The 23,354-nt window shown below is 42.3% G+C and overlaps 1 protein-coding gene across 1 annotated transcript in view; it reads right to left on the bottom strand.

The window, feature by feature from the left end:
- DOCK2 (dedicator of cytokinesis 2) overlaps positions 1-23,354 on the bottom strand; it is a 341,484-nt gene that overhangs the window by 93,342 nt on the left and 224,788 nt on the right. The window contains exons 16-18 of the mRNA XM_048488170.1: positions 8,955-9,033; positions 1,773-1,873; positions 1,613-1,671 (exon numbers count right to left, since the gene is read on the bottom strand). Of these exons, the coding sequence (XP_048344127.1) occupies positions 1,613-1,671; positions 1,773-1,873; positions 8,955-9,033 (239 nt within the window). The remainder of the gene's footprint in view (positions 1-1,612; positions 1,672-1,772; positions 1,874-8,954; positions 9,034-23,354) is intronic.

The following is a 23,354-nucleotide window of genomic DNA, read 5'->3' on the forward strand; positions in this document are numbered from 1 at the left end:
TCTTTCCTGACATAACCCCCCAAAAGAAAGAGGCAAAGCCATTCCATAGACCACACACTGCTGAAGAAAGTGCCCATGTGCTAGATTTCTCTCCCTTCCCCTCCACACACACACATACACCCTCCTCTCTTTCTCTCTCTCTTCCTGGCGGTAAAAACGCCAGTGTGGGGGAGGTGTTTGCACTGCTGCCAAATATCTCCCACACTGGCGTTTTCTTGGAAAAAACAGTGTTTTCTTGTGGTTTTTTTTTTAAAACTCTGCCTTCCACCCAGTGCCAAGCGAATGGCACAGGGTGGAAGGCACCATTTTCCCTACGCCACTTTTTTTTCGCCTCTTATCTCCTCTTGGCTGCTGTCCTCTGCAGAGGCCAGGGGACATGCCTCCTGACCTCTGTCCCCAGAGGCATCACCAAGGCCACGGGGGTGTGTCCCCTGTTCTCTGCTGAATGATGGCAGCCAAGTGGAGGTAAGAGGGGGGAAAAGCAGTGGGCCCTGTGTGAAGACAGTCCTGCAGGCTGCTGGGGCACTGGGGCTGTTTGAATGGACAACATGCTGTTTGCAAGACAACATGTGAACGGCCCCAGGGTGCACCAGCTGCAAGTATGCCGTGCACCCCCGCTCACGAGTCCCATGCAGAAAGGGCCCAGGAAAATTGTTTTAAAATACAGTCTTGTTTGAAATAGTTGTAAACAGCCCTCCCAATCATCGGGGGGGTGGGGGTGGAAGCAGAGCAGGAGGGGTGGTGGAGACCAAAAGAGACCCTGCGTGTGTTGTTCCTTTGCAAAAGCTAATGAGCGGGGCTTGTTTTTAAAATAGAAGCTTGTCTGAAAGGAAGTTTTAAAAATGCCCTCCTGGTCATTAGAGAAAGCAGAAGCAAAGTGTGCAGGTCAAGTGGAGCCAGAAAAAGACCCTGCTTGCATTGTTCTTATCAATGTATTGATACAAGCATTTAGAAAAGTGGAGGGGGAAGCGTGCAAAGCAGCACAAGGAAGGGGGGGTGAGAGTAGGTGGTGGAGGGAAGAAGTCTGGGACAGAGCTGTGTTCACTGGCAATTCTGCCCGCTCTGGCTGTGAAGCAAACTTTAATTCATGCTAAAAGTGATCTTGCTTGCTGTGGGGGGAATAGAAAGTGAAAGCAGGGTTTGATAAAATACATCTGTACAAGAAATCTTGTGGTGACACACATTTGCCACCATTGCGCAGCTGATGTCTTGTGCATAATTGGCCATTGTGAGGATAAAATGAAGCACAGAAGAATGATCTGAGCTAGTTGTATTCCCCCTGGAGAGAAAGCCAAGGTACAGATGAATGACTGAATTAATAAATATTTGAATACTGCCTTGCTTTGTCAGGCAAACAAATTGATGCAGATGGGTTGTTGGGAATTTTCCCCTTATTTCCTCTCCCTGGCAGTCCTGGTAATCATCTATTACTAGTCTGCTCCCATCATTATCAGTCACCAGTGGTGTACATGCACAGTCATTTTGTTTTTTAAAAGTACAGGCATTTAGTAACACAGACATAAACAAAATATTATAAATGTTTTATCAGGGATGTTCGTCAAATAGCACAGGTGTTGAGCAGACATCTGTGTTTCTGACTGCATTTACTTACCAAGTTTGTACCACATGTCACGGATAGCAAATCCAATTAGACGCCTCATGTCTCCATACCTGGAAAGAAATATTTTTTAAAAACCCACTGTTTTTATCAAAGATTTATTTCGGCAAGGAAAGGAAAAAGGTAGTTTCACATGATCAAAAAGAAGACTTACTTATTCAGGATCTTAATGCACTTTGCATGGGAGAACTGTTCAAGCTGCAAGGAATCCTGGGTGATAAAAGCTACTGAAAGATGAAAATAGTTGTTCCACAGCTGTAAATTGAGCAAAAGACAGAACACTAAATAGTTGTAATGTGTTTCACCTAAAATGGGAGGTAGTATTAAGCTTGTGAAACCTAAATAATTTATGAAGGCCAACCAGCAGAATCCATGGAAGGTTTTAATATTATGCAAAGTTGTAAGCTGTTATTACCTTGCAATTAGAATAAAAGACAAGAGTGTGGGGTTTTTATACCCACTAGCCTGCAGTCCTTCTGTAACATCAGGAGATTAATATGGGGTTCATTAGGTAATAACAATAAACCACAAGTTACAGCTGTGCCTGTGAAATTTTGCACATCCCAAGTTAGTCACAATTCCCCAGATCCAAACAACCAATGTAATTATATTCCGTTGTGGTGCATTACGTTAACTATAGGTCTGCGCAAAACTCCAGTAAGCCTTGATAAAATAATATAAGAACAAGTGTAAAGTATCTACAAGGATCACTTCTGTTCATGTTGAAGCAGGGATGTAGGTATAGATTTTTTTATGGGGGGGTTCGGGGGGGCCACACCCCCACCCGCCCCTAGGGCATGACCACGCCTCCTCAAGCCCCGCCCCTGGCCTAGCGCTTATAAAAGCAGCTCTCCGAGGTCAGGAATGGCAGACTCCCCTGCCCTGCCCTCCCCTGCCCCTCACCTCTGGGCAGAGTCATAGAGGGAAAATGGAGCCTCGTGCAAAATCTGAGTTTTTGCACACACACACACCCCCGGGCAGCCACTGTGATGCTGGAATCCACCCCCAAACAGCATCACTTTCAATGGTGTTTAAACTAGAGAGCCCAAATTATCCTTTTAAATCCACCTTAAAGGGAGAATCTGGGGTCCCCAGTTAAACAACATTGAAAGTTTTGGGGAGAATTATCCCCCACCCTGAAACAGCATCACTTTCAATGTGGCGTAGTGGTTAAGAGCAGGTGCATTCTAATCTGGAGGAACCGGGTTTGATTCCCTGCTCTGCCACTTGAGCTGTGGAGGCTTATCTGGGGAATTCAGATTAGCCTGTGCACTCCCACACACGCCAGCTGGGTGACCTTGGGCTAGTCACAGCTTTCGGAGCTCTCTCAGCCCCACCTACCTCACAGGGTGTTTGTTGTGAGGGAGCAAGGACAAGGAGATTGTAAGCCCCTTTGAGTCTCCTACAGGAGAGAAAGGGGGGATAAAAATCCAAACTCTTCTTCTTCTTCTAAACTGAGGACCTCAGATTCTCCCTTTAAATCCATGCCGAAGGGGGTGGATTTAAAAGGAGAATCTGGGGAAATTTGGCGGGTGCCTGCTGTCAGGGGTGCAATTGTTAAGCTAGAAGCACCAAACTTTCAGAGTATCTTTAGGATTCTCTCCTAATGATACCACCCAGCTTTGGTGAAGTTTTGTTCAGGGGGTCCAAAGTTATGGACCCTCAAAAGTGTAGCCCCATCTCCTATTAGCTCCCTTTGGAAACAATGGGGGATGGGGACAACCCTTTTGGGAGTCCATAGCTTTGGACTCCCTGGACCAAACTTCACAAAACCTGGGTGGTATCAATAAGAGACTCTCCTGATAGTACATCCCAGGTTTGGTGAAGTTTGGTTCAGGATGTCCAAAGTTATGGACTCTCAAAGATGTAGCCTTCATCTTCTATTAGCTCCCATTGAAAACAATGGAGGATGGGGCACTCCCTTTGGGAGTCCATAGCTTTGGACCCCCTGAACCAAACCTCACCAAACCCGGGTAGTATCATCAGGAGAGTCCCCCAAACAATCCCTGAAAGTTTGGTGCTGCTAGCCCCCTGCAGGCCATAAACCGAAAAAGCACTAAAATGTTTTAAAAACCCACAAACGGAGGGGCAGAGCTTCGGACATGAATGGGGGGGGGGTTTCAAACCCGAGAACCCCCCCCCTTACCTACGTACATGTGTCGAAGCATTCACTTTTGTGCTCCTTAAAATTTAATATTTTCAAGATGGTATGTTCTGGTGGCCTTATTCTCAAAATAACAGAAGACACATTGATGGAAATTTTGCCTCTTTGCTTCATGGAGGAAAAGGTATATTTTAATACAGCATTAAAATATAATTTGCTACAATCCCTGGTTTAAACTATCAGTATAAACAAAACAGACAGATTTTCTAAGAAAACTATTTCTAAAATATCAGTAACTAGCTACACAACAGTACTAAAATTGATTGTACAGATTTTTCCTCTCATGGATGATTACATTATAGGAATGATTCAGCAATCTGTGACTGCAGATCACATTTATTTTTATGTAAATTGTCTTACATTAATTAATTAATTAATTAATTAATTAATTAATTAATTAATTAATTAGCTAGTACTATAAATGTTATGCCTTCTCAGAGGAAAAAAGTTTTGATATTAATGCAGGAGAATGTGCCTTCATGATAATGGCATCTGAACTTACCTCTCACATCATTCAACACCATGCAAAATAATGTAATGCCTATTCCCAAACATTTATTTAAAGTGTTTATACGACCACCCTTTCCTTAGCATCTCAGGACCCAAGGTGGGCAACAACAATGTAAAAATGGTCTCCTCTGTGCTTCCTCTGACTTACAGAAGGCTGAGGGTACAGCAGTTAGCCTGGCCTGCCTTCTCCTGTCCTACTCCATGAGGAAAGAGAAAGGAAGGGTAGGCAGGCAGGAAGGCAGGTGATATCTCAACAGTGTTTCCTGAGACGTCATGGAGATTCAGGGCACAGCAGCTAGTTTGGTCTGCCTTCTGTTGCCACACTACTGCCAGAAAGCAAGGAGGGAGGAAGAACAGGCTGACACAAAATCTCCCATGCTCTCTCCCTCTAGCTTTGCTGAGGCATGGATGTGGTGGCTCACAAGATGAGATTTAATATACCAGCCTCCCCGACCTTAACTAGGGTTAGGGCTGCTAGCATACATGATTAAACAGCCATACAAAGCATTTTACATAAAAAAAACCGTTTAAAACATGTCATAAAATACCCCTGATGGCGAATTAAATCCAAATATCATCCAATCTTATAGATCTTATTTGGGTGTAGGAGGGATCTAAATGTCAGCAGCAACAGATTTTACATACTAAACATTCCCTTCTCACTAGACAAAGTGTGTAATAGACTTCCCTCTGTGATACACCTCTGAAGATGTCAGCCACAGATGCAGGCAAAACGTTAGGAACAAGATCCACCAGACCACGGCCACACAGCCCAGAAAACCTGCCAGAACCAATTGAATCCAGCCGTGAAAGCCTTCGACAATACATAGATTTTACATAGGTCTACATCAACTTCAGTTATATGCTTAGTGGAATATTTAAGTCCTACATGCTCTGCTGAATTTTTAAATCTCCCACAGAGCTCTGATATTGCCAGCAACACATTCCTAACAGCCCTGACTCTGTTGGAAGCCAGCTGTATGTCCTTGGGGCCCAGCATCTGAACATGGCCCACCCATCCTAGCTGAGGAAGGAGGAGGGGAGGGTGGCATGCAAGGGAGGGGATGGGATTACTCCAGGAGATTACTCTCGGAGGTTAGGTGATTGTGCTATTAGAATAAAAGATGAGAGATGAAGCCATGGAAAACTGGCTCATGTTCAACATGTAAAGAGGAGAAACACTGGAGAGGAAAAACTTCAACTCAGAATTTAGGCATTAGAAAGCCTATACAGTCTATTAATAATTGCTCTCATCCACACTTTCATGTGTGAAAGGAGCCTAGGAAACAGGCTGATAAGCTGTAGCTCTGACCAGTGGATAGGGCTGACATAGGGCGAGATATACACAGGCAGAAAAAGACGTGGTCATTCCAGGTTTCAGCACTCTAATAATTGTTTTACACCACTTCCCAATCATCTGATGACTAGTAGGACCCAACTATTCTAGAAGTATACCAACTGTCCTTCCTGCTCAGTAATTTTAACTTGCAATTTTGAGAAGGAAGATGAAGGTATTCCTTACATTTAGCTGCTGTCTAATCCCCCACCCCATATCAGATAGGATGTCATACCAGCTACAAGAGGTGACAGGATCACACTGTTGTTTCTCTTTTCAAGCTTCTAAGATTAACATACTTCCCCAGCAATGTTCTATTCAAGACTCTTGTAAAGCTCTGCTATATTGCCATTCAGATATTGAAAGTATAAAATCTACACAAATGTTACCCTCCTATCTCAACTTATGAAAGCAGTTTACTGAATAAACCATGTTTATACTGAACGTTGAAGCATTAGATCACATAAAATCACTTCAACTCTGTTTAGCATTGCACTGATAATTTACTATTATAATCTGATAGGAAACAAACTGATAAAATAATCATGAGCTTGAGAAACACAAATACTCATTTAAAAGAGCAAATTTGAAGTATACTTCACAGACACAAAAGTGTTTGTTCCTAATAAACACCATCTATTTAAATATATATATTTTTTACAAAACTCAGCACTGAAACTCATTTTTTGGTATTTCAGTATCATGACACCTGTGCTGTTGGATGAACAATCAAAATGACCAGAAGGGGACAAAGCCCATTTCGAGCCCTTTGGTACAATAAAGGATCATACCTACAGCTTCTCATAACAGCTAAAGGAACAAAGAGCACCCAAGTAGCATGCAGATAATTACTTCTTCTTTGTAAGCACTGACAACTGAACAGGCACATACAAAAATTTAGCATCTGACAGCTCACAGAGGTCTGCCCTCAGAATCAGCAGATGGGCTCATTGAAGAAAATTTGCCCCTATTGAGATGCCCATGGTTTGTGACAAAGAGGAAACATGTCCAGCTCTTGAACTGTGATTTTGGCATGCTTCACAAGTATTATTTCTCTCTGAAACATGAGAAAATTTTGTTCATTGATATATTATAAAACCTTATCTCAATTCACTGGAAAGAGAAATACAAGGTTTTCTTGGATGTTCCTTAACTATTCCTGCAGTCAGCTAGTCTATTTTTACCAGGACAATTTTTGAAAATCCATATAGATTGTACTTAATTTGAAATACTAAAATCCTCTCTTTCAGAAGGCTCAGGGTGGTTAACTTAGACATAGCATGTTCTTGTTACACATTGCAAATGCTATACTTTTCAAAAGTTAAGCTCTAGAAAGGGCTTGAAAAGTTCAGAGGTGTAAAGGAAACAGATAGGATAAGAGTGTCATGTAACCAGTATGATGAAGCAGTTAATGTATGAGATGAAGAACAGGCAAACACGGGTTCAAATTCCACCTCACAGAGTGATCATGATTCAATTACTCTCTTACATTATAACACCCAATCCAGATGGGTGGGCAGGGGTCAAATGCACCAATGCATTTGCCCTCTCAGCTGGTTTGAGGGGTACCCCTGCCAGCAGAGAATGCAGAGATGCTGGCGGCGGGTCCCCCCCCCCCACTTCCACAGCGGTGAAACCCGGAAGTCTGTGATGCCACTGAACAACACCGGCATCTGTTTGGACACTGGCTCATGGGGCATTCCTGGGGATGGAGACAGTGTTTGTTGGTTTCCAGCAGCGTTCCAGCCCAGGAATGCTGGCCCCTGGACCTTATGCCTCACAAAAGTGTGGTGTAAGCCATTATTACCATTGAAGTGATTTGGGTGGCAGGAGAGGTTTTGAGTTTCCCTCCCTTCTGCACTGCCCAAAGCTCTTTTGGGGGTGACATAGCAATGCCTTTGCCGCACCACTTCCAGCTGCCACAGCACTCCCCCCCCCCCCCGGAACCTGGAATGCACTGTAACTCTCATAGGTCGAATCCCCACTACCGTCTTAGCCAGGTTTCAGAACACAAACTAACCAGGTTTGAGGGATGACCTCCCCGGTCGAATCCCCACTACCGTCTTAGCCAGGTTTCAGAACACAAACGACCTCAAACCTGGTTAGTTTGTGTTCTGAAACCTGGCTAAGACGGTAGTGGGGATTCGACCACTGGCTTACTGTCAGGAGAAAATCAGGAGCACCACTGTATGCCTTCCTGATCATCCTGGAGTAAGGGCTGGATAAAAAATGTAACAGATAAAAATATTGTCTGAGCCTTTGCTTTTTCTTATGGTCTGTAGTGGAATGCCTTCATTTTTCTCTATTGTGAAATGCACAAGTACCTAATGTGGACCTGGTTCACATCGCTGGAAGAATGTGGGAGAGGAAAGGAGAACAAAGGAGAATAGAGGAGAATGATCTATTCTCTATCTATTATCTATTGGATAATAAGGAAAAGCTGAGTGAGAAATATTTGTGCTTTCCATCACTATTTTCTAAAACTCCCTTAAAATGCCAAAAGAACTAGAATTGATTTGAAAAATACTTCATGTTCAAATCATGACATCTTTAAACTGTGAACTCTCTAATATTTTTACTGCAAATTTAAGAAAGTATACTGCTAGGGCAAATAAACAGAAGTAAAAAGGCTCCTTGTATATATGTTCCCTTTTATACTTAACTTCACTTATGTTATATAATACCATTATTTCACAAAAATATTTTATTTTATCTAAAAAAAACCTATATTAAGACTGTACTGTTGACTGGAAGAAAGGGGGAAACTTCCATGACTAACGCAGCAGTGCCAGTGTTGGGGCAACAGTGGCCCAGAAGATGGTGCCTGCATGGCACAGCGCAGGAGGCTACATGGCCAGGGAGCTCAGATCTCTTCCTGGTCTGCCTTTCACTATTTAGTTGTCAGTGTCACCCTTACTCCAAATACATGTACTTCAAAATTATACTGTTGGTTAGAATTGCTATCAATATGTTAAAATCTTGAATTAGCAGGCTTATTGAACTGAAAGATGCTGGCTCTTGAAAAACTTTGCCACTACAATAGCAGAAATCACCATGACAGATGCCTGCCTGCATACTTTCAAGTAATTTCTTGAACAACAGAAATATTTTAAATGCTTTTGTTAATTATTTTGTGAAAGTAGAAACCAATTTATATCTCAAGAAAAAAATATTTCTATACCTGACACATTATTTTATCATGCCTTAGAACTTGTCTCATATATATATAAGAATTCAGGAAAGCCACTTAGATATTGACACAAAAAATGTAAAAAAAAATTTTCAGATTTAAAAAATTGAATAAATGAAAACAGACAGTCACCTACCTGTTCTTCAAAGTTCATGTTTTCCAGAAATTTCTGGTTCATGGTCTCGGAAAATTTGTTGATTGCTCTCAAAAACACCCTAAAGGCAAATAATATTCTGAATGAGTCTGTGCTGGGGATTTTATACTAGAAAAAATAAAGGCAGAATCAGCTATGAATGATGAGTCACATCTACAGAATTCAAATTGCCAGCAATCTGGCATATCATTAATAGCAAACCATACATAAGCACAATCTTTCATTCAATTTCTGGTAGTCAATATGCTGTAATTAGTACCAAAACAGAAAACAAGGCTTTCTGGTCTGTTGCACATTTCAGTTTGTTCTCGTGAACACCGTGGCATAATAAATTTTTCACACTGAAGTTACTTCCCAAGAGACAACTATATACTTATTTTTAAAAGACTAAGCTTTTCTTAATTGATCAGCCATGCAGAAATATTAACTTCTTTAATTATTTAGATGGACTCTTAGCTCATTAGAAACAGCCGCTTGTGTAACGCCTAGTGATATGAAATATGCACAGCTATTAATTTATTCTATTTATTTACCATTTTTGCTTTCTACACGTAAAATTTAAATCAAGATAACTATCTTTTTTTAAAGTCCAAAGTTCATACATAGAGTCTCTGTAATTATCCATAGGATAGACGCAAACCATTTATGCATGCAAAACTTACCCTACACCTGTTTGCTTCGCAGTGAGGTTTTCCCATCGTTTTTTGTTTGCAAAGGAATTCTCCTCCTGCAAAGCATCCCTAGCCAAGCTGAGCAGCCATTTGCCTGCCCCCCACTTCCTCATTGTTTTCGTGCAACCTACATTTTTGAGGAGGTTGCCTGCCACCTTTTTTTCTTGCCATCTTTGGTCTAGCATTAGTTTGCTAGACCATATCAATTTCTTAATAATTACAATGGGTCTATCGCTTCAGCAATAGACCATTAGTGTAAAAAATTTTTGTAAAGGTCTTCTGATCCTTTTGAAATGGTGACCTGAAGAGAGAGAGGAATAGCTCCGGTGTTGGCAGGGAAGGTGGGGAGTAGTGAGAAAACCTAAATGCATGCTGATCTTCTTTGCTTTCCCAACAAAGGGAAAGGAAAATTCACATCTTCAGAACTTTTGGAAACCACTGGATTTCTCTGCTCTGAAGGGGGGATGACTGCTGAAGAGGGAAATATGTGCCTAACTGAAAATTAAACGCGAAGGAAATGTACACTCAATGCGGAGAAGATCATAAGTGCATAAATGGCCACAGATCTCTGAACTGGAACAATTGCTACTATTCTTTTTTCTTTAAAAGATTTAAAAGATGTAGCTTATCCATCTTACTTATGGGATCCATGTGGCTGCTAACCTTCTGGAAATACTCTCACATATTTTCTGAATATATCCTCTCAACTTGTTTCTGGATGTTGGGTATGGTGGAAACAATTGTCAATGAATTGTCTGAAGCTGCAATCGGAAAACTTGAGGAAGGCATGCTGCATGCCCAAATCTGCTTAACAGACTTGGGCATAATTTTTAAAGCAAATGAAAACATTTACAGGCATTAGTCACTGTATTATTTTCCCTCTGGTAGCGCTTGTAAAATGTACACACAGTCACCCTGTGATAAGCTGCTAGTATATTATTAGCACAACATGACATGTTTCCTTCATGTTCAAGCAGGTTTTAATATGATAAAACTGATCACATGAATGCATGATATTGCATTATGTGAATGTCTTGTTTTGAGAGGTGTGCTCTACTGTTTTATCAAACCATTTATCATTCATGCAATTGAATGCATATAGTTATACAAGAGCTAGCAAGAGATTTGTTGCGAGAGTGGAGAAATGAGATGACTAGATGTTGCACGATGAGGTTGTTCCTTTGTTCGCTACAAAGATTAAACCAATGAAATGTAAACAAAGTCATGGTATTTACAGGGAGAGATTATTCTGTCCCCCCCAAAAAGACCATTCCGAGTTGTGCATGCCTCCACCATAACCTGTTTTCCAAATAAGTCTGATTAAGCCATTTTCAGACAAGTTTAAAATGTAGCATAAAAATGTGATCTTTTCTCCAAGTGGCATACTCTCCCCCATGAAGTCTGCATGGCAACTTCATTGCTGGTCTGTAAGCAAGACTACATGAGCTGATACATGCATTACAGTGTACATGAGTTTGGTCTGGGATCCCCATCCTGCAACAGTCACACAACAGTTTACAGGTTCTCCTGAGTTTCTATGCATGTGGAGCCTGATTGGAATTTCTAATATGGCATATGTGAAAGAGCTTCAGCATTCTCTCTCTGCACCATTTCCTGACCAGAAACAGACAAAGGGTCTCTATAGTCTGTTTTGGAAACCCACAAGTGCACACATTGATTTCCCCATGGGTCCAAACTGTACAGCAGCAGGACTGCTACAGGTTGGGAAAACAGCTTGAGGGGAAGTTGACACCCTTTCTTCATACATGTCAGTCACAATTCAGAATGTGACTGTGAATTGGAGGCTTTGTCTTCTTGAAGGACTTTGGTGGATAATACTGCAGCTTAGGCTGCTGTTTGTATTTTGGTTTTATTATGCTGAAATACTGATGAGTTTTATATGTTTTTACTATTGGTTTTAAGACTCTATGGAACATTTGATGTTTCACTGCCAAGAGCTGTTATTCTCTTTGTTGGAAAGGTGGCTTCATTTTAATTCTCAATTCTCAAAAATAGTCAAGTTATGTATATCAGATATTTTGCTCCATTCTTAAGCCAACAAACATTTACTACAGCATTTTGAACACAGTGGCTAAAATTATAATAGAATTACATAATGCTAAAATTGAAAGAACTGTTGGTAGGAACAAAGTACCTTTTCAAGTTACCTTGTTCTGGAGTTTGTAAGGCATCTGGCTATCTAACAAAAGAAGCTTCCCTTACATATATGCAGATATAGTGCCTGTCATAGGCACACCCGGCCTCCCTCGTCACATGACAGTCCCCCGTCATGTGACTCTGCGATCTGATCAGTATCGGGGAGGAGGGCAGCCGCTCACTCCTCCCCTGCTGCAACAGCACCCCAGGCTGAATCCTGGGGCGTGTTTTCTTCTTTCTACAACATGTATATGTTTGTAATTGCTAGGGGGGGGGGCAGTGGTGGGATTCAGCAGGTTCGCACCACTTCAGCAGAACCAGTTGTTAAAATGGTGCTTGTAAACAACCAGTTGTTAAATTATTTGAATCCCACCACCAGAATCGGTTGTTAAATTATTTGAATCCCACCACGGGGAGGGGGGGGGGGGTTATGAAATGCAGATATAGGCAACAGTGATTTCCATGTTCACAGCAGTACTTCTTTCTCAACTGCCAAAACTGTATAATTACAATAAGTATCCAACCTATTGTCCAGTATCCAGTAGTGTTATGCTATGGATCAGGAAATGGGAAGAAACTTAAATGTAATAACAATAACAAGATTTATGAAGGATGTACATATGCACATATTAATGTGTTAATTTTTAAAGAAAGTAGTGAGGGCCTGAAGAAAACATTTCTGTTGACCTAAAGAAAACATGTCTGTTGACCTCACATCCACAAACAAGCCATTGCTGAGGGAAGGGGGACTCTTCATAATAGTAAGCCATTTAGCATGAAGAGCCATGGCAAGAAGGGTAAACTGGACAGACCCACTGCTCAATACTGTAAGAACTCTTCTTCTCACAGAACTAGTTGTGCACACATAAAAATGGGGCATTTTGTGTGGGAAGGGAGCATTTTGTGTGGTTTGCGTGCAGATGTGTGGAGGTTCGCTCTATTGACCACTGACACCTTATTAGTTGGAATATGAAATCGGCCACAGCCCGTTTATTAATAACAGCATAACAGCTGGTCGAGCATAAGGGGCACATCCTGGACCCCAGGCAGCAAACACTGAACCTGGCATATGGGCAGCCCCAGCTGACCCCCAGGCCCTTCGGGCAGCAACTACTGCCTGGCAACATCCCCACAAGGGGATCGGAACAGAAAGTTACTAGGTGCCACTTGAGCGCATACCTATTTAGTGACACCCCTTCCTGCTGGGAAATGAGCTCTCCAGCATAGCCCCAAGGTGTGCACAATTGAGCCCTCCACTACCCAGACCTCTTATTGAGGCCCCAAACGCAGGAAGGTCTGGCATGCAAGCTCTGCCTTCCCAATAAGGATGTGTTCCTATGCCCCAAAACTGCCCGAGCTGTGACAAATAATTAACACAAACTCAATAACAATCAACCAAAGCCTTGAACTTAGGGAGGGAGGGTGGAAAGAGGCCGAACTGGTGGGGTGCTGCCTTTTGTAGGCAAACCCGGCCTCCCTCGTCACATGACATTCCCCCATCATGTGACTCTGCGATCCGATCAGCATCGGGGAGGAGAGCAGCGGCCCACTCCTCCCCTGCCGCAACAGCGCCCCAGGCTGAATCCTGGGGCGCGTTTTCTTCTTCCTACAACATTCCCCTGTACAACATCACTGTGACATTCAAAGCCTGAAATAGTAACTACCAACTGCAAAGCAAGTAGAAACGGAAAATTTAAAAACTTTTGTCAAGGAAGTAGCTAGTATGAAGGAAGATTTTAGTAGACACTGTTTCTATTCTCGGTCTAAATCCAAAGGTGATGAGGTTGCATGATAATCAATGAACTAATTATAATAATGGTTAAAAGATGAACCTTGGAAGAACAACAGATGTAATTTAACAATAGAGGGACAACCCACCAATTCAGAAAGAGAACAGGCTGCAAGATGCAATTGGACTTGATATGACAGCCCATTACAAATGTGAAATTTGTCAAAGGAGCAGATGTCTAATGTATGAATTTTGGCAAGACTTGTCATGTAGACATCAGAGTGATGAAGTGATTTCATTTGAATGGACTGTTCTCCTGGTAGGATAAAATGCTTCCTTACAAAACTCCTAATGTCATATCATCTGTTGCAAACTGACTGCTTTCTTGAATAGGCTCTCATGTCAACATTGCTGTTGAAAGAGTTGCATTTGTTTCATACTGTTCTATACCAACTGCACGCAGAAAGAAGAAGAAGAAGAGTTTGGATTTATATCCCCCTTTCTCTCCTGCAGGAGACTCAAAGGGGCTTACAATCTCCTTGCCCTTCCCCCCTCACAACAAACACCCTGTGAGGTAAGTGGGGCTGAGAAAGCTCCGAGAAGCTGTGACTAGCCCAAGGTCACCCAGCTGGCGTGTGTGGGAGTGTACAGGCTAATCTGAATCCCCCAGATAAGCCTCCACAGCTCAGGCGGCAGAGCTGGGAATCAAACCCGGTTCCTCCAGATTAGATACACGAGCTCTTTACCTCCTACGCCACTGCTGCTCCATTTAACCATTTTATCCAACCTGTTCAATAATTTGTTTCCTTCTACCTCAGCTTCAAATGTTTTAAAACTGATGTTTGTCTACTTTTATAGTTTCCTTGGTATGAGTCATTGATTGCATTTGAGTTTAGTGCATTGCTTGGGTGTTTAGCATTTTTAAATTCACCCACAGGAAAACTTAGCTGTACAGATGTAAACTTAGGCTGCAATCCAAAGGAACATAAAGGCACCTGAACTTTTCTAAATTTCCCTCTCCAGACACCACTATGATATTCTCCAAATTCCCCTTTAGACTAGTCCAATTTTGTTAAATGCAGCTTGAGAATTTATGCAAAAGTGTTTTAAAGGGAAAATTCAAAAATGGGAGGGAAAATAGTACTAGCCTTATCTTTAGTGTGTAAGCTTTCTGGGAGGAGGAAGATTGTGCCATGGGGACACTTTAAAACCAGTGAGAAGATGAAACAAACTGCTCTTCTGAATACCTGAACTGACATTTGGAATATGCTGAAGGTTATCAAGGGAATCCCCAACTACACCATCACAACCAGAAATTTAAGATTGGTGAAACTTTGACAGAAAGTTCAGCAGTTGCAAAAGAAGAAATTATCCAATGGGCCCACTGCAGAAAACAGTAAGAAAGCAGAGGAAAGAGGGACTGCTAAGATTGCTGTCATTCACACACCTAAACCGAGTCAAAAATCAATAGAGTAGCATGACTCTCACGCTGAAGCCATCATGTAAGTGATATCCATTTGTGTCATCACATCATGTCATTAGTTCCCATTACATATCCTCACAATTACAAAAAGATAGTTTAAAAACTGTTTTTTTTTAAAGATCTATGCCAGGGCAACCTAACAAAAAGGCACAATTTTATTGATTGATACTGACTGACAAAACTACATTAAAATAAAGCTCTTTTGGATTCCCAGGCCCAGGCCCTTTCCACACTGGAAAAAAATGAAAGGTAGATGTGGATTAATGCTATGTGGAGCAGCAACCAGACCTTTTTGATTCAGATTTTTTCTTACACACTACAAAAGCATTCCTTGGCAGGTATCTGGTCCTGCATGTGATTCAAGAAAGCCAACATTTCCACACTAACGCAAAGTGCTGTTGCCCTCGATTGCCATGGATGTCCTGATTGGCTGTCGTGCCGTGCAGGGGCGGATACTTTCGAACGCGTTGCCACGTGATGTGGCAACGAGAAGATGACACTCCTGTCTTCCTATTGGCTACTGTTATCTCGTGCTTTTCGTGGAGGGGTATAACGAGATCTCAGAAACCTTCCTTCCAATTGCCTATCGTGCGCTTGTGCTCCACTTTTCCACACATTAAGCCTTGACTTTTTTTTAAAAAAAGGACATTTTCTAGCAGATCTGTTGGCAACCCAAAAGCATACACAAAGTTCTTTTTCATTTACAATGGAATGGCTCTCCACAACTGAGCCCAAGGCATCCTTAGTTGGAATGTGTCTTTTGAAAAAGCAACAAGGACCTGGCTATTTTTTTCTGAGATGAAATTCTGTCTGCTCCAAGACTAATGAAAATAACAGAATACAGAGTTGCACAACAGAATACAGAGCTGGTGCCTGCACTTTAAAAACAAACTGTAGTATTCTCACTTCACTGGGGTTATTAACTATCTTGATGATTCTAATCTACCTGCCCTTCTATTCCTGCCCCCAGCTTGTCATGCCTGGATCCTCCTCCTCCCACCCCCCTCTAGATGAGCATCTCCGAAGTACAGGCTGGTTGCATCCAAAGGGGGGGGGGCTGTCTGGGGGGCACATTTCTGAAGGCACAGTCTCAAAACGTTCAGGGTCTCATCAGGAGACTGCCCTGATGACCCCCCAGGTTTGGTGAGGCTTGGTCCAGGGGGACCAAAGCTATGGGCCTTCAAAGGGGGTGCCCCATCTCCCATTCTTTCCAATGGGAGCTAATAAGAGATGGGGCTACCCATTTGAGGGTCCATAACTTTGGCCCCCCTGAACCAAACTGAATCAAACTTGGGGGGGTGTCATAAGGACCATCTCCAGATGATACCCTGGAATTTTGGTGCAGATACGTCCAAAAATGCACCCCCTGCAAGAACATCCCAGAAATTTGCCCAAGAATCTTTGTTCTGAAGTGAGTTTACTGCATTGCTGTCAATGGGGGGGGGCACATTTCTGAAGGCACAGTCTCAAAACATTCAGGGTCTCATAAGGAGACTGCCCTGATGATACCCCCCAGGTTTGATGCAGTTTGGTTCAGGGGGACCAAAGTTATGGACCCTCAAAGGGGGTGGCCCCATCCTTTCCAATGGGAGCTAAGGAGATGGGGCTACCCTTTTGAGGGTACATAACTTTGGCCCCCCTGAACCAAACTGCACCAAACTCGGGGGGTAGCATCAGGACAGTCTCCTGATGATACGCTGAAATTCTGGTGCCAATATGTCTAAAAACGCATCCCATGCTGGCACCAATGCCCTGGTGCAAAAAAATTGGGTTGTGGTTGGGTGCCACCAACAGGTTTTTCCCAGGGCTCCAGTTTGCCTCATTACGCCCCTGGATAGCCCCCACCCCTCCACTGTAGCAGAGAATCACCTTCCTTCTACAAGAGCATCTCCGAAGTACACTCTGGTTGCATCAAGAGGGGGGCTCTCTGCCTCTTATGGACAGCCTCCCCTGAGTAAACGGCATAACAATGAGTCGTGTTCCCTTCCTGCCGATCCAATGAGTGCTACGGAGAGATAATGGAAACCATGACCGACTGCGAGGAGCAGTAAAAGACAAGTGAGAGCGAATTGAAACTTAAAAATCTGCGCACGCAACTACAATTCAGTAGTGCCTTCCAATTGGCTGGGTTGAATTGAAAAACTAATCCATGCTACAGGGCTCGACAGTGTGGAAATCTTGTAGAATATGGAGCAGCCTCAAATAATTAATCTAGAGTAAACCTGTAGTGTGGAAAGGGCCCCAGTTTCATGAGTGTGTGGATCCTGACCCAGATTCCCAGCATGTAACAATTAAAAAAACCCTTTGCACAGTATTGTACAGATTTCAATAATACTATTTGAAGACAGAAATATAAGTGATTTTATATACCTAAAGAGCACATGACAAATGCTTTCTGTGAATTGTACTATTTGTCCTCAATTTTTCCCTGAAATAAGAAAGCATCTTACATATTTGTTTTCCTTCAGGCAAAGCATCCACTGTGATAAGAGTAGAAAGGATTACAAGCCAATACAAATACGACTCACTTTCATCTTCCCTAAGCTTGCTCAGATACAGGAAATGCCGGGAGGACGCTGCCTTAACTCTCAACTCTGCTATTGAAAAATATTGAAAGAGATAAAGAAGGTGCTGAGATCGCAATGTTAGCTTTAATTTTTCACCTTGAGGCATGGAAAAAGAGAGACTGGCCACAGGAGAGTGTATTGTGCATAGGGAGGCAATAAGATTACTACCTCAAAGCAACTATTGCAATAGTATGAAAGAGGTTTACAATGAATCAGCAGAATCTCCTTCAAACGCAGGAGCATAATAGGTTTAACTACTGTCCTCCTTACACTGCATTTGGGGGTGGGGTGAAATCCTTGAATAAGAAAACTAGCATACAACTTACTTTTTAAAAAAGATCCTCTGTGGACAGCTTGCCTTTTAAGAACCACACATGCAGATCAAGATCAGAGTAATATTAAACTTAAGGTATGAATTACAGAATGCTTGGTTTGAGACGGCTGATTTACTCTTTACATTTTGGCACCTGGATACAGTGGGTTGGACGCAAACATTAACAGACTGTAATTCAGAACAGATATTTTCTGCTTTTTACTTCATATTGCAGCAAATTCTCAGAGCTTTGAAGGACAGCATGACATGCTGTTCAAGGGCTGAAGCCAGAAGGGTGAACTGATAGAAATCATCCCTCCTCCTTGAATGAGAAGTGTAAGCTTGAATCCAACTCATTGTATGTGTAGAACTATTGGTTTATTGTTAGTTATAGTCTGTTATGGTCTGTTGTATTACTGTTATAGTCTGTTTGCTGTTGAGCATTCATTTCAGAAGAACGATTTCTGTGGAGGGCCATGTGGACCTATGTCACAGAGTTTCCACTCTGGCCCAACCCTCACCCATATAGCTGGGTACTATTGAGGCTTGCCTTCACTTGCTACAGCTCTCTCCACTCTGCCATAGAAGTTTTCTGGGTATCCCTCGGTCAGTCACATACCCTCAATCTAACATACTTTACAGGGATATTGTGAGGATAAAATGGAAGGGACAATGATATAAGCCATGATGGGTGATTCATTTAGGAGGGAAAAAATTGGTTTTTTTTCTGTGCTCAAAATACTCCAAGTCATGCTTCTCACATCCATCTACACTGAGCCATTAATAGAATTAGAAAGCATATATGTGAATTAAAAGAGGTCTGCCCACACCATTAAGAAGAGAAGATATAAAGATATAACCAGTGGTGGGATCCAAAACATTTAGTAACAGGTTCCCATGGTGGTGGGATTCAAACTGTGGCGTAGCGCCAACGGGGCTGGGCAGGGCATTCCGGGGGTGTGGCCGGGCATTCCGGGGGTGGGGTATTCCTGGGCGGGGCTGTGGCAAGGATGCAGCTGCTGCGCCGGTCCTTGGGCGGGAAACGAATGAACGCAGGCGCAGGCTGACACGCACGCCGGTGCACCTCTTGCTAGACTGCTTCAAGTTCTGCACACTACTGCTGAGAGGAGGGACGTAACTAAGGCAAAAATCACGTGGCAAAATCACCAATTAGTAACCCCCTCTCGGCACACACAAATAATTAGAAACCTACTCTCGGGAACCTGTGAGAACCTGCTGGATCCCACCTCTGGATATAACTATGCAGAACCACCTTAAAAAGGAATTTGTATATTTTCTTGCAGAAATGTATTAGAGCTGACAGCATCTTTTTAACAGCAGTTAACTTTCTCAATATATCAGACTACACTGAAGTCATACAGAGTTTGTATTTTCCCAGTATAATACAATCTAAAAAACCAAATGTTTTCTCCAAGAGAAAATGATGCCCCAGGAAAAAGCAAATTATTGCGAAAATTCAATCTTTCCCTTTTTTGGCAAAGCATTTGCCCAGGACAGAGGGAGTTTTGCACCGCACCCAGCGCTGGTGATTGCCTCCATTTCAGCTGTTTTAAATACGGTATTGAAAGGGTCATATACAACTTCTTTTTCTTCAGCTCTCTTGATACAGACCTGGTAAGAATGAAAATGCATATTTATGAAGATCAGGGGAGGTGTCCATTTAGTCAGGTGGAGGCGGAAAATCCCCCCCTCCTCTTCCCCCCAGTGCAAGCGAGCGAGACCAGGGAGGGCAGGAGGACTGTAGCCGCAACGGAAGTCTCGGTGGCAAGTGGCCCCTCGGTGGGTGGCTCAGGCACAAGCTACAAGTGCCTGGTCTTACTGTCAGACCCAAGTACAGTCCCCATGCCTGACAGGGAGGCTAAGGAGGGCAGAAGGCCTGCAGCTGGGCAGGTGGCTCGGCGGTGAGCAGCCCCTTGGTGGGTGGCTCAGGCACGATCCACAAGAGTCCTGGCAGCCCCGGGTGTGTCAGCAGACCCGAGGACAGCCCCCATGCCTGACAGAGGCCATGAGTGGCACTGGGCAGGGGGTGCGCGAGGGTCCCCAGAAATCTCAGTTCTTGCTCAGGGGGGTGAACTCAGTTCTTGCCCCAGACTCCATTTGGGGGGGCACGGAAAACTCAGTTCTTGCCCCAGGCTACATTTTCTGGTGATATGCCACTGATTAAGATGGTTACTTTAGAAGTGCAACTGCCCTTTGGAAGATTAACATTTTTCACTGTGTTATGGCCCAAAAAAATCAGCTAATACAGCATGTATGTAGATGAGGTGGAGCAAAGCAACATGAGATTGGAGCCAGTTTATGTCAACTCTGTACTGTTTTCAAGGCAAGAGAGGTTTGCCATTCCCTGCCTCTGTGTAACACCCCTAGACTTCCTTGGTTGTCTCCCATCCAACTATTGACCTGGGCTGACCCTGTTTTGCCTCCAAGATCTGATGAGATTGGCCTAGCCTGGGCCATCCAGGTAAGCATAAGCATAAGCATTTTATTGTCATTGTGAACGCACAACGAAATTTACAGCAGCATTCCTCGATGCACACAATTTCAGACTCATACAACATACTCATACAATTTCATACAATACATCATACTCATACAATTTCAGACTCATACATCATCCTCACTTCCCCCTTCCTCCACCCATCCCTACACAGCCCCAAACACATCAACACGAAGCCGCGGTGTTTAGCATAGCCACAGCTCTAGAGTAGAAGCTGTCTCTAAGCCTCTTTGTTCTAGATTTGATAGTCCTGTATCGCCTACCAGATGGTAGCAGTTCAAAAAGAGAGTGTGCTGGATGAGACGGGTCCCTCAGAATATTTTGGGCTTTTTTTAGGCTTTGGGAATTATAGAGTTCTTCCAAGGAGGAGAGAGGGCAGCCAATAATCCTTTGTGCAGTAGTGATCACCCTTTGGAGCGCCTTCCTATCTGCCACTGTGCAACTGGAGAACCATACACAGATGCAGTAGGTTAAGACACTCTCTATAGCACAGCGGTAAAAGGACACCAGGAGTTTTCCATCCAGTTGTTGCTTCCTTAAAAGTCTCAGATAGTACAGTCTTTGTACATACATTCACTTTCCTTACATGAAAAATATTTCAGAAAGAGAAGGTTCTTATTCCAGTTCAGTCCTATTGATATACCAAGCGCTGAAGTCACAAATGGTTGGCACTCAAACACCAAATACTTGATAAATATTTCATTTGAGATGCTTTAGTTACAAGTCAGTGACTTTGAGCAACTCATGAAACATTTTTATCAGATACAATCAAACAACACTTAGGGTTTTCTTTTAAAATATCTAAAAGCTTTCCTTGGTTTTTGTTATTGCACGGAACATTTATGAATATTATCAACAAAGCAAACTATCTTGATCAGTCACTTTAATGTTTACTTAAATGTCTTACTTAGTCTACAGACAAATTTACCTTGCTCATAATAGAAATGCACTTCTATCAATTTTCATTTTATTTTTATGCCTACCTCACTGGAAAAAAAAACTATTTCATGTATTTTATGAATCATGTAGCTTAGACTTTTCTGCATTCTAAATCTCCACTTTAAAAATGCCTAGGAAATCTGTAAACACATTCTAGGCCCAACTAATAAGAGTGTAAAACGATATTAAATATAGTTTAGCAGGGAAAAAAATTGGGTAAACTCTGATACCACAAACAATTTTGTGTAGAAAAACAAAACAAGTATTAACTGAAAAAATACTTTATGATTAAGCTGCACTAAAAGTGTTCAGATACGCTCAAAAATCTGGGCTCAAAGGGAGACTGCTCAGAAAAAATACAACACAGAAGTTCCAGACGCTTCAAAATAGTTCCTTGTACCTATGGTCATGCAGGTGCTGTATAGTGCCACTGTCAGAAGACCTGTATGAATAATGATATAGGGAAGGCTCTGAGCACATTTGGGCCCCAAAGCCCAACACAATTTCCGTCTACTAAATACACACACTAATTCTCTCTTACATGCATACATTTATGCCCCGAGACCTCCCTTATTTTGAACCCTGTACAAATGCACAGCTTCGCATGGGCCTAGCAATGAAAACTGAAGTTTGGATCAAACTGACAATCACTCTGAGGGCATGCAAGGAATATGAAAGCTCCTCCATTAATCATGCAAAAGCCATCTCTGGTGGGAGTCAAGACTTAAGGGGTCCCCTCCCTAATCATCGGGATCTAATGGAAGACTCAAAAAATCAATTCAATAAGAAATGAACCAGCCCTAGCTATTTCTTCCTTATTTTAAGGACTGAACAGGAAGATCTCTCCCACCACGCCATCATTTTATTTTATTACAATTTTGTGAGCCAACCAGGAACACTTCTCTTTGATATTTTTACCTTTAAGGCAAAAGAAAAAAGCTCCCTTCCGCATCGCACACAAAAATACTTTAAAAACTAGCTCATCTCCAGAGAGGTGAACTTTTCATCACTCCCACATTCCAGTGACAACACCCTTTCCCCCCTTCAATCTTAGCAAAAATGTAGAAAAGTTAAAACCTCAGCCCATACAATTTGTAGCTAATTTGGGATCTTAATCTGCAACCCTAACTGCTTGTCTGGCTTCTCTTCTTTTTCACCCCATTCTGCTGTGCTTCTCCAATCTGATTAATTTCCCTCCCTAAAGCTGCCCTGCTGTCTGCAGAAATCAGACTTGTATGTCTTCAGTTCTCCCCTTTTATTTCCTCCCTTTGTGGCAGGTAGTTTTTGAGGGAAAGGGTTTAAAATGTGTTTGTACTTCACACATGATGTAACTTGGTTCGTCTTCTCCTGTTAATTCAATAAATTGTGTTTCTTGTTTAAGAAGCTTATTCCTCTTCACTGCTTTTGGGTGTTTGTATCTCAACCCCAGTATATATAGGGTGAAGCTCTTGGTAATTAATACCCCATAATATACACTTTTTCTCTGTGTTAGCAGAAGAATGCTTTTGTTAGCTACAGGGGCAGCATGTGCACTAATAATTTGAATAACAGTGCATACCTAATTTTTCCTCCCTTTCCAGTTAGCATCCAATTAGCATGACCATTGCTCTAACCTAGTGGTGGGTTTCAAATAATTTCACAACCAGTTCTAGTGGCAAGATTCAAGTAATTTAACTGATGTTTACAAGCACCATTTCAACAACCTGTTCTGCCAAAGTGGTGCAAACCTGCTGAATCCCACCACTGCTCTAATATCCAAAGAAGCCTGGAACCAAAAATGGTAAATGTTCTTTAACTTTACCTGCTTGAATGTTACAGACACTTCCATTCATTCATTTATTTAGTGCTCATAGGCCAACAATTTGTGTTCAAAAGGGAAAGGGTACATCTATAAACAATGTATCTAAAAATCCACATATTCAAAATTCAATTATAATTTGCATTTTCAGGGTTATAAAAACAAACATAAAGTTATAATATACATAATTATTCAGTTAAAATAAGG

This window comes from Sphaerodactylus townsendi, linkage group LG03 (genome assembly GCF_021028975.2).
Source record: "Sphaerodactylus townsendi isolate TG3544 linkage group LG03, MPM_Stown_v2.3, whole genome shotgun sequence".
Taxonomy (NCBI): Eukaryota; Metazoa; Chordata; class Lepidosauria; order Squamata; family Sphaerodactylidae; genus Sphaerodactylus; species Sphaerodactylus townsendi.